We start from the raw sequence: 10,885 nt of genomic DNA on the forward strand, positions 1-10,885 counted from the left end.
GTATACTTTTGTTTCTTAAAATTGTTTTCAAATACTGAAATAGAAAGCTTTTGAAAAAAGAAAACGTTTTAAAATTTGAAGACAGATCACAAGAACAAGCGATCTGATTTCCTATAAAAAGTGTGTGTTTTGGCTTAAAAAAAATTATCCCAAATTCAAAGTGACACGGTAAGATTTTGATCCTGACTTCGTAACCAGCAATGAAATGGAACTAAAATGGTTTAATTTAGACACAGGCAACCATGGGAAAACTAACCAAAATCTTAAAATGCTTTCTTCGCTATTTTAAACGTACTTCCATTTTGTAAAGTCAAATGTCACGTTATCTCCAATCAGCATAAACGGTGCCCACTCAGAAACCTCGGTAAAGCCGTTCTCTCTCATCCACTTCATGGCCTCGTGAAGAGATTCACTGGCACTTTCTCCACGGACAAGGTGCTCGTAGAAACAACTCATGAACTGCTTTGTTGCACTGTCTTCTAAGGCCCACAGTGCCACTAACACTGAGCGTGCACCGGATCCTAAGAAAGCGCGAGCGATTCCAACAGCTCCCTCGGCCCTAATTTGTCCACGACCACTGTGACAGCAGCTTAGTACTACCAGTTTAGCTCGCAGTTGAAGTTTTGAAACGTCAGACATTTGCAAAAGATAGTCAACTTCTTGTGGAATCCCAGTAGTAGATCTTAGAGGGGAAAGTGCAATTTCTCCTCTTTCAGCATTACCATGTGCAGCAAAATGTATCAGACTCACTGAAGCCATCCTTTGAAGTACCGCCTGCTTCGTTGCGTGCTGTCCTAACAAAGGCTGAACGCCCAGCAGTCGTCCAATCATCTCTACTTCCTTTCTTGCACCAGGCAATGGCACAAACTTTCTATTGAGACTTCCGCAGTAAATCACATCACCAACATCAGGATCACCTACTATCAGAGCATCAGTCTGACTGTGATAGTCTGCAGGACTGTCCTGAAGGAGTTTGAGAGTCGTCAATGAAGGAATGATGCGGACCCTGAAAGTCTCTGATAAATACTTCCCACTTTTATCTAGTAAAGCTGCAAATGGCACACGGTACAAGTTGCGTTCAGGAACAATGATGATTTCAGGCTCTTGAAGTAAGTCGGACACAGGATTGATGAGCATTTCGTGGAACAAAGTTAAACTCGGTTCGGGACCTTTTTCATCCTTTGCATGTCGGAAAGCTGCGTGGCTCTCTTCCTGAGAAGAATCAGATTCAGTCGGTTCAATGTCATTTAAAGATCGATCTTCACAAACCTCCTCGGGCAAAATACCAAAGCTACGGAAACTTTTTGCCATGATAGCAAAATATTCATCCAAATTTTCAGCTGGCTGTGCTAAATTTTTGTAAAGTGTGTTTTTATCAACTGTCATTTCCCGGAAAGAAATGACTTCGCTTGACTTGAGAATCCACAAAAGCACTTTTTGAGCATGGTAAGAAATGTACAAACAAGTGCAGTTACTTTCTTTCGTCATGACATTTTCAATGCCAATCCATGATTGCGGGTTAGCTGATATGTGTGTTTCAGCGGAGTACTGAGTTGCCATCAAGTCTGCTAAGGCTCTAGCCCGTCCCAGCTCTGTAACATACAGAGCATTGTTAGGATTTCCAGCGTAACAAAACAATTCACTGAGCTTCTTGTAGGGAAAAACATACACGTCTGCTAAGGAAATCTTAATTTCTTCGTTGTCTGCATTTAAACCTCGCAAATCTTCGCTTTTTTCAAGACTTTGATTCAGGTAGGAAAAAGCTTCCTGGATTTTCTCTTGCGATAAATTCGTCCATGTAAGACAACAGTAGCACTCAAACTCAGTGTTTGCGTCTCTTATATCTTTACTTATTGAAAGTGCCTTTTGAAAATATTCCTCGGCCGTGACATATTCACGGAGAGATTGCAACACAGTTCCTAGTCCTGCGTAACTGCGCGCTTCTATTTTTCTGTTACCAATTTCCACTCCGATCGCAAGTGCTTTCTCGTAACATTCTTTAGCTTTGACCTTATCACCAAGAGATCCGAAGAAACCTCCCATACTTATGTAACTTATTCCTTCTCCGGTTCTGTCGCCAATTTTAATTTTCGTCTGAAGTGCTTTCTCGAGATATACTTTACTTTTTCTGTATTGCCTAAGAGATGTAAACACATTTCCCAGGCGTTCGTAACATGTTGCTTCCCCGTCTCTGTCACCAATTTCTTTGTTTATCGCAAGTGCGTTCTCGAGATATTCTTTAGCCTTGACATCGTCGTCAAGAGATACAAACACAGTTCCCAGGTTTCCGTAATCTGCTGCTTGTCCTGCTCTGTTTCCAGTTTCCACGTGGATCGCAAGTGCTTTCTCGAGATATTCTTTAGCCTTGACAAAGTCACCGAGAGTTTTAAACACAATTCCAAGGTTTGCGTAATTTGCTGCTTCTTCTTTTCTGTCGCCAATTTCCATGTTGATTGCAAGTGCTTTCTCGTAATATTCTTTAGCTTTGGCATAGTCACCGAGAGATTGAAACATAGTTCCCAGGTTTCCGTAACATGTTGCTTCTCCATCTCTGTCACCAATTTCCATGTTGATCGTAAGCGCTTTCTCGAAATATTCTTTAGCCTTGACATGGTCACCGAGAGATTGAAACACAGCTCCCAGGTTTCCATAACATGCTGCTTCTCCTCTGTCGCCAATTTCCATTTTGAACACAAGTGCTTTCTCGAGATATTCTTTAGCCTTGTCGTAGTCTCCGAGAGATTGGAACACATTTCCCAGGTCTCCGTAAGCTGCCGCTTCTCCATCTCTGTCACCAATTTCCATGTTGATCGCAACTGCTTTCTCGAGATATTCTTTAGCCTTGACATAGTTACAGACAGATAGAAACACAGTTCCCAGGTTTCGGTAACATGCTGCTTCTCCTGCTCGGTCTCCAATTTCCCTTGTGAATGTAAGCGCTTTCTCGATATATTCCTTAGCCTTGACATAGTCACCGAGAAAAGTTAACACAGTTCCCAGGTTTCTGTAACTTGCTGCTTCTGCTGCTCTGTCTCCAAATTCCATGTTGATCGCAAGTGCTTTGTCGAAATATTCTTTAGCCTTCATATAGTCACGGAGAGATTGAAACGCCGTTCCCAGGTTTGTGTAACATGTTGCTTCTGCTGCTCTGTCTCCAAATTCCATGTTGATCGCAAGTGCTTTGTCGAAATATTCTTTAGCCTTCATATAGTCACGGAGAGATTGAAACGCCGTTCCCAGGTTTGTGTAACATGTTGCTTCTCCTGCTTTGTCACAAATTTCCATCATGATCGCAAGTGCTTTCTCGAGATATTCTTTAGCCTTGACATGGTCACCAAGAGATTCAAAAATTGTTCCTAGTTTTCCGTAACATGTTGCTTCTCCTGCTTTGTCACCAATTTCCATCATGATCACAAGTGCTTGCTCGAGATATTCTTTAGCCTTGACATAGTCACCGAGAGATTTGAATATAGTTCCTAGGTTTCCGTAACATGTTCCTTCTCCCGCTCTGTCACCAAATTCCATGTTGATCGCAAGTGCTCTCTCTAGATATTCTTTAGCCTTCACATGGTCGCCGAGAGATCCAAACACAGCTCCCAGGTTTGTGTAACATGCTGCTTCTCCTGCTCTGTGACCAATTTCCATTTTGAACGCAAGTGCTTTCTCGAGATATTCTTTAGCGTTGACAAAGTCACGAAGAGATCGAAACACATTTCCCAGGTTTCCGTAATTTGCTGCTACGCCTGCTCTGTCACCAATTGCGATGTTGATCGCAAGTGCTTTCTCAAGATATTCTTTAGCCTTCACATAGTCATGGAGAGATTGAAACACCGTTCCCAGGTTTCCGTAACATGCTGCTTCTCCTGCTCGGTCACCAATTTCCATTTGGATCGCAAGCGCTTTCTCGAGATATTCTTTAGCCTTGACATAGTCACCGAGAGATTTAAACACAGTTCCCAGGTTTTTGTAACATGTTGCTTCGCCTGCTTGGTCACCAATTTCCATTTTGATCGCAAGTGCTTTCTCGAGATAATCTTTAGCCTTGACATAGTCACCGAGAGATTCAAACACAACTCCTAGGTTTGTGTAACATGCTGCTTCTCCTGCTCGGTCACCAGTTTCCATTTTGATAGCAAGTGCTTTCTCGAGATATTCTTTAGCCTTGACATAGTCACCCAGAGATCCAAACACAGCTCCCAGGTTTGTGTAACATGCTGCTTCTCCTGCTCGGTCACCAATTTTCATTTTGATCGCAAGTGCTTTCTCGAGATATTCTTTAGCCTTGACATAGTCACCGAGAAAGTGAAACACACATCCTAGGTCTCCGATTGCGATTGCTTCGCCGTTTTTGTTTCCAATTTCTCTCATGATATTGGTTGCCCTCTCATAAAGTTCTTTTGCCTTATCATACTTATTTTGACTCCTGTATATCCTTGCCAAATTTACGCTGAGGATTCCTTCGTGGACTGTCTCACCACACTCGCGGTAAATGGCGAGAAGTTTCCTTCCATATGTTAATGCACTTGTGGTATCCTGGATACGACAGTACGCTTCGAACATTGTTTTATAGATTCGTCCGTAAATTTGTTTGCCAAATTGCTGTTTTATACCGACCGCTTTATTATTTAGCAACACCAAGCTTTCCTTGCATAACTCAATGGCTTTTAGGGTACGACCCGTGTTGAGAAAGAAAGTGGCAACAGCTAAGGCTATAGCGATGGCTTCTATGATTTCTTCTATGTTGTTCATGACGCCTTCTTCAATCTGTAACTGTCAGTGTAACTGAAAAATGAACCGAGTAAGGTAGTTTAACATTATGATTTTGTAACTTTACGCGAAAAAGCGCACAAACTAGAAAAAAGTAAAGTTGGGCAAATTGGAGTTCCAAAATCTCAAATTGTTATTTTTTTTTTATAGTAGTAGGGGTCTTCCCTGGCTCCCTGCTCGGCGTATATGCTAGTAACAGGCAAACCAAGGCACTTAAAAATTCAGAAATAATTTATTTTTTTCAGGTTTTTGTAAGAGGCTAAGCATGAAAATAAATGAATGTGAAAATGTGTGTTTTTTCCCTGAGATTGCCTCGGTAAGAATTTTCGTATGGCTACGGCGACTGTTCCAGAGCTTACTTGAATGGCCGAATTTCTAACTTTGAGTAAAATCTTTCTCACTCGCAATCATCAGTTTACTTTCGTTATAGTATCATTATGGTGTTTTTTCCTACGTTAAAAAATATCATTTTAATGTGTCTTCAATTTGAAAGTGATTTTTTTACATTAGAAAAAATGACTTAAAATATGGTAACATGGCTCGTTTTTACGCTGGAGTGAGTGACTATTCACTGATCACATGTGTGAATAAGCTATTACCACGAGATTCTTTTTTACTGAACAAGGTCGTACACATTTCACTTGTAACTTTCAACAGCTAGTTTCTAGCCTGCGAATACAGCCGCCTCTCATTTGCTCCCGCTAGCTACTATGTGCGAAACGCGAGAGCGAATGAGAGGCGGCTGTTTTCGCAGGCTAGCTAGTTTCATGTATATATATTTTGGCCAAAAATAAAATTTCGCTATTTAGTTAAACTGGTAAATAGTATAAAACGTATACAATACAAGGCAAGTTTTACTCACCACGCCAACGTCAGTTGAAATAAATGACTGATAAAGACCAGCACGTATACCTCAACTTGTTTCTTGAGTAAACTTATTCCTCGGCTTGTAACATAACTGCTAAGCTTATTAATTTTATACTGTTAGCTTTGGAAAGTAAAAAATTATACCGGATATCCGTAAGACATGAAATCAGACTTTTCTCTGAGAAATTAGAAAATGAAATTTTCGAGTTAGATTTCATTTCAGACTTTTCACTTTCCAAGAAAAAAGATAGTTTGGGAATCCTATTTTAACCTGAATCAGTTTCGATTTATTTTGTCGAGATGGGCAAGCACAATTTTTCTTCGGCATTTTTTTACACTTTTAAATGCGTTTGTTCAGTTATGGTTTAGAGACTGCTCGTTGTCGAGTATGTAAACATATTCTTCTCTGCTGGGTAGTTTCAAATTACGTTCAACAAAGATCTAGCTATCTCTCTGAAGGAGAAAACAAGCGGAAGTTCGAGAAAAATCAAGAGCGAAATTAATTTGCAATATTTCTCACGAGAATTATTTTTGGCAATGCGCTGTGTCGAACAAACATGGCAAAATTTCAGGCAGATGACAGTTTTATCTAGAAAAGAACTCTACCGAAGTTCGCTATAGTATTTTTCGTTTTCGAAATCTAAGGTGGTAACGCGAGGTAAGGGGATTTTAGAAGATTTTAGATTTTATTACTGTCACATTCGATCTAGCCCAAACATTACAATTTTTAAATCTAAGCTAAAGACATATTTTTTTTCAGAAAGCATATGACTTGTTTTAATATTTTTAATCTTTTATCGTTGTAATTTTCAGGACACTTCACTGACAGCAGTCGTTGTCATGGTTGTGTGACATATTTGGAGGCGGGGCCCGGGGACGGAGGTAGGGGAATTTGGACGGAGAGAAAAAAAGGGGGCGATAAGAGAGTTCGATCGATAGCCGCCATGATGGTTTTTATTATAAATAAATGCAAATTAGCAACGTTGTCCGCTCATAAGGGGGTAAGCATTGAAATGATGCCGTTTCTCGGAAAATCGGCTCGTCAAAATAGTAAACGATCTGCGCCAAAATCACATTTGAAAGCCCAGTTATGGAATAATGATTTCGTTATCAAGGTTATTTTGAAAAAACCTGCTCGATTACTTCACTTTTAAACTACGCAAACCGTTTTCATTTTATCGAAAGCGCCAAAATTGCGTAAAACTTAGAGTATTTTTACCACAATACTGAAAGCAAAGCATGGAATGAGACAAAATTATCAGACATAGTAAGAAACCGGCTTAAATTTGCGTATTTTAAGCGATTCAGTCGATCTTCAAAATTCGTTTTTAATGTTTGGTGTCGTTGATGATTTCTTTTGATATTAAAGATATTTGAAACAGTAACACAGAAGTTTGCAATAAGATGTAATTAATTTTGGTACATAATTTTGCCCAATTAATACTCGAAGTCCTGGCGGATTCCGTCTTATATACTTTTTCTGTGACGAGGGTTTAAAAACTCAAAATTTTACCAAGAATGTATGGTTGGGGCCCATTGGAAACCGTAAAACCGCACAAAAAAATCATCAAAACCGCTGTAAATTTCGATCAAAACCGAAAACCGCACACAAAATCCCAATTTCCAATCATGATTGGGTCATTCATTTTCCTACAAAACTGAAATATGAAAAGGACAATTTTTAGTTTGTATGTTAGTCTATAGAACGATCTTTGCTAAAGCCATTGTTTACATTTTGCCTCATTAACATACGACTTTGCGTAGAGAAGACATCCTTCTATATCCAAATAACTCAAGAAGTTTAAAGAGCTTATGAAACTTAATAATCGGCGAGATTTTCAGCTCTTTACGTGAAATATTGAAGGAGATATTAGCTTTCAAAAACTGCTAGATTTCTGAGGTGGGGGGGGGGGGGGGGGGGGCAAAAGCAATGAGCCCATACATTCTTTGCAGAATTTTGAGTTTTTAAACCCGCGTCAAAGAAAAGCTATTTAATACATCAGGCTCAAATTTATAGCGAAAGTTATTCGTGTTATGCTCTTTCAATATTCAGAACTGATATTTTTGTAGCTCGTTCAGAAACTGAAGCCCTTATGTTAATGAGGCAAATATTGTAAACAAAGATTCCCCTATAGCATGATGCCTTCTCTGCGCAAAGTCGTATTCTTATGTACATACCTCTTGTTTCATGTTGGCAAAAAATTCTGGATAATGAGAGACTCCAACATTATTGACTGTAAAAAAAATGCATTCGTTTATTATCTACTCCTTGGCAATGATTGTCAGCCTATATGAAGCTAGAAAATGAATAGCTCGCTGTAAGACTAGATGCCAAGTGACTTTTAGGATGAAAAATCGTTTTTTCCTTCGATTCAAACATGCCTGAATTTTTGAATGTGGTCTTCAATTTAATGGAAAAACATTGTCCTCGAATTAAAGTTTTTGGTTTGCACCTTGTCTTCGAGAAAAACTAAGACTATGGTCACTTTAAAACAATAACACACAGCAACAAAGCCAAATAGCCTTTCGATTTCAAAGAGAGATGAGGATTAAACTTAGCAGTTAAAGGCAAAATGTAAACAGTGACGTCATCAAGGATTCTCCTATAGCTATCTCGGACACTTTATGTAATGCCGATTTTCTTGTTGTCGTTGTCCATCCCGGCCACCTAAAATTTTCGAAACGTTAAGATGCCTCTAAATCCCACCGGTGAATTTTTTAACTTTTACCAAAGTTTTGTCTTTTCATGTTGATCACTTTTTAAAAATAAAACTGAAAAAGGGGGATTCACCGAGCTCGACTTTGAGTCATAAATATTCAAAACTGAATTAAGGGCGTTTTAAACTGTTGTACTTTTGCTATGGTAACCTGTTATGCCAAGTGAGTAACACAACGTGTTTATCAATTGTCGGGTATTAAACCACTGATGTTGTAGTATCAGCTGATAAAGAGAGGGAGAAATGACCCATCAAATGTAACAAAAAACTTGACACAAATGTTGGTCGTAGCTAACGCGGGGTTCCATTGAACCAACAAACGCAAAACAGAATAAATTACAAAAAACAATTACTCTCCTCAGCTAAAAGAAAAAAAAAACGCTCAACCTCCAAGAGAAATTAAAATTGGAACATCAAGTGTCGGGTGGAGGTATACATTCATATTATGTTGATCTCATAGAAGACTTGATCAAGGAACCCAATGAGCCTATTTGTCAAAATTTATGAGGCAGACAAAGGCCACGGAAGAGTCAAAAGAAACATTTTTAAAACACTATATTTAGCAGCTGGCAAATCCGTATATATAAGTATATAGGTTCCAGCCAAAATTCAAGTACCAAATAAAAACAATTATTGGTGACTGAAGGTTCCATTTCCTCATTTGAGGGAGAGTGGGTGGGGTCAACGGGATGGAGCGGTCGAAATTCAGAAACTGTATTGCGATCAAGAATTACACGAGGGATGTTGACTTCAAAATATGGTTTATTTTCCCTCCAGTTGCAACGCGTCTTCTTTGCCGGTCAACAGGTGCCCCTCGTTCTATACTTTATTTTCACGAATCTTAAATAAAATGGCATACACAGGAACGCCAACAAGGTTTAAATTAAACTTCACCGAGCGTTAAACGCGCGAAAAGAATCGCGAGAGGACTGGGCGCTAGAGCGGAAGCGCGAGGATGTGGAGCGTCGAGCGAACGAGCAAACAGTTTAAAAAACTTTTTCTAGAATTGCACTGGGTTATCTTAATAATGAATTTTGTAAATAGATACCGTATTTATTCGATTAAACGCTTCCCTCGAATAAACGCCGCACATAAGGGCAGAAATGTTAATTAACGCCTCCCTGATGATCTCATGATGCGGTGTTTATTCCAATAATAGAGTCAAAAAGCAAATGAAGTAGTAATCAACTGAGCAAGCCTCAAAAGAAATATTTTCCTTGATTATAACAATGTTTTTAGATATTGAATATGCCTTTTCAGAGATGCACTTAAGAGAAAAGTTAAGATTTTCCTTTGATGATAAGCAACTCATGATTCAACAGTTTTATATTTTTTTATTGAAATAAAAGGTCTGGCTAGAAATAAAACATTTCAATCTTTTACAACCTGTCTAATATTTTTTACCCTTCAATAGATGTTGCATACTGGCTGTCAAAAATTAAAAGGTTTTTATTTGTGTATGAAGCCAAGAGCATATGTATATTTTAATACATAACTTTAATTTAATAATTAATATTAACAGACCCAAACTCTTACACCACAAATACTCAGCCCTCCTACGATTAAAATTAGCTAAAGAAAAAGCAGTTAAAGGGGGGGGGGGGGGGTGACCCTTAACTACAAAATGGTTGCTATGGATGGCTTCTAACCGTCATTTCTTGCTCTCCCTTTATTTTCCTTGGTTTCGGTATTAGGAAATATACATTATTTTTGAAGTTAGGCCATCCCAATAAAATGTTTCGTTTCCCATCGCCCCGTCTTTTGTGATGATGGGTCGGTCGGTCGGGCAAAAAAAAAAAAAAAAAAAAAAAAAAAAAAAACACTTGGGTTCCAGAGAAGGCCGGGCTACTAAGTAAGAAAGCCTGATTACAAAGTCAACTCGAAAACGTGGTCTTTTCGTTCGTTATTCCTTATCAAATGTCTAAACAGTCTTTAAATAATGTAGTATCGATGTTTATTAAAGACAAAGACATCATATACCGATCGTTGTTAATAAAACAAGATCGTGTGCTTGTAAATTAAAGTACTTGCTTCTTTAAACTAGTGAATCTGGAATTTTTTTTTTTTTTTTTACTTTTCGAAAAAAATGGGTCGGTCGGGCGATGGGAAACGAAACATTTTATTGGGATGGCCTTATGACATCACAAAAACTTTATGACTCATAGTTTTTTCAGTAATGCGAATTTCAACAAATCCATGCTACAGATTTTGATGATTTCAACGGAGAAAAATGTAAGCTGTGTTAGATTTTAGAGTTTTTGAGTTCTGGACACGTGACTTAGCAAATATGGTCATGACTATTGGAAATGAAGGAAATCTCCAATGAAACAAACATGAAAAAGAACTAAACTCAGGATACTAAGGGAGCCCAAGATATGACAGTTAGAAGCCTTCTATAACAACCATTTTGTAGTTAATGGTCACTCCCCTTAAACACAAGCCCAGTTTATTTTCAAACGTTAAATTTTTATGCCACTTGTAAATTTCAGTGTCATTTGAGAAGAAAGAAGTAAATTACTGTTTAATTATCATTC

At 38.5% G+C, this 10,885-nt stretch overlaps 1 protein-coding gene across 1 annotated transcript; it reads right to left on the reverse strand.

The window, feature by feature from the left end:
* Positions 1-264: 264 nt before the first annotated feature.
* Positions 265-5,669, reverse strand: LOC144657268 (uncharacterized). The gene is made up of 5 exons (XM_078517586.1): positions 5,630-5,669; positions 4,476-4,782; positions 1,984-4,316; positions 898-1,863; positions 265-867 (listed from the first exon to the last, which is right to left on the reverse strand). The coding sequence occupies exons 2-5, from the start codon at positions 4,747-4,749 to the stop codon at positions 286-288; spliced, it is 4,155 nt and encodes a 1,384-aa protein (XP_078373712.1). The 5' UTR covers positions 4,750-4,782; positions 5,630-5,669; the 3' UTR covers positions 265-285.
* Between the last annotated feature and the right edge of the window lie 5,216 nt (positions 5,670-10,885).

Source organism: Oculina patagonica, chromosome 6 (assembly GCF_052425735.1).
Source record: "Oculina patagonica isolate OP01 chromosome 6, crgOcupat, whole genome shotgun sequence".
NCBI lineage: Eukaryota > Metazoa > Cnidaria > Anthozoa > Scleractinia > Oculinidae > Oculina > Oculina patagonica.

Coding starts and splice junctions, on each gene's coding strand:
- LOC144657268 (XM_078517586.1), bottom strand. CDS start 4,749: ATGAACAACATAGAAGAAATCATAGAAGCCATCGCTATAGCCTTAGCT. Junction 1,864..1,983: donor CTAAAGAATGTTACGAGAAA/GCACTTGCGATC, acceptor TATTTTCAAAAG/GCACTTTCAATAAGTAAAGA. Junction 868..897: donor GTGATCCTGATGTTGGTGAT/GTGATTTACTGC, acceptor CTCAATAGAAAG/TTTGTGCCATTGCCTGGTGC.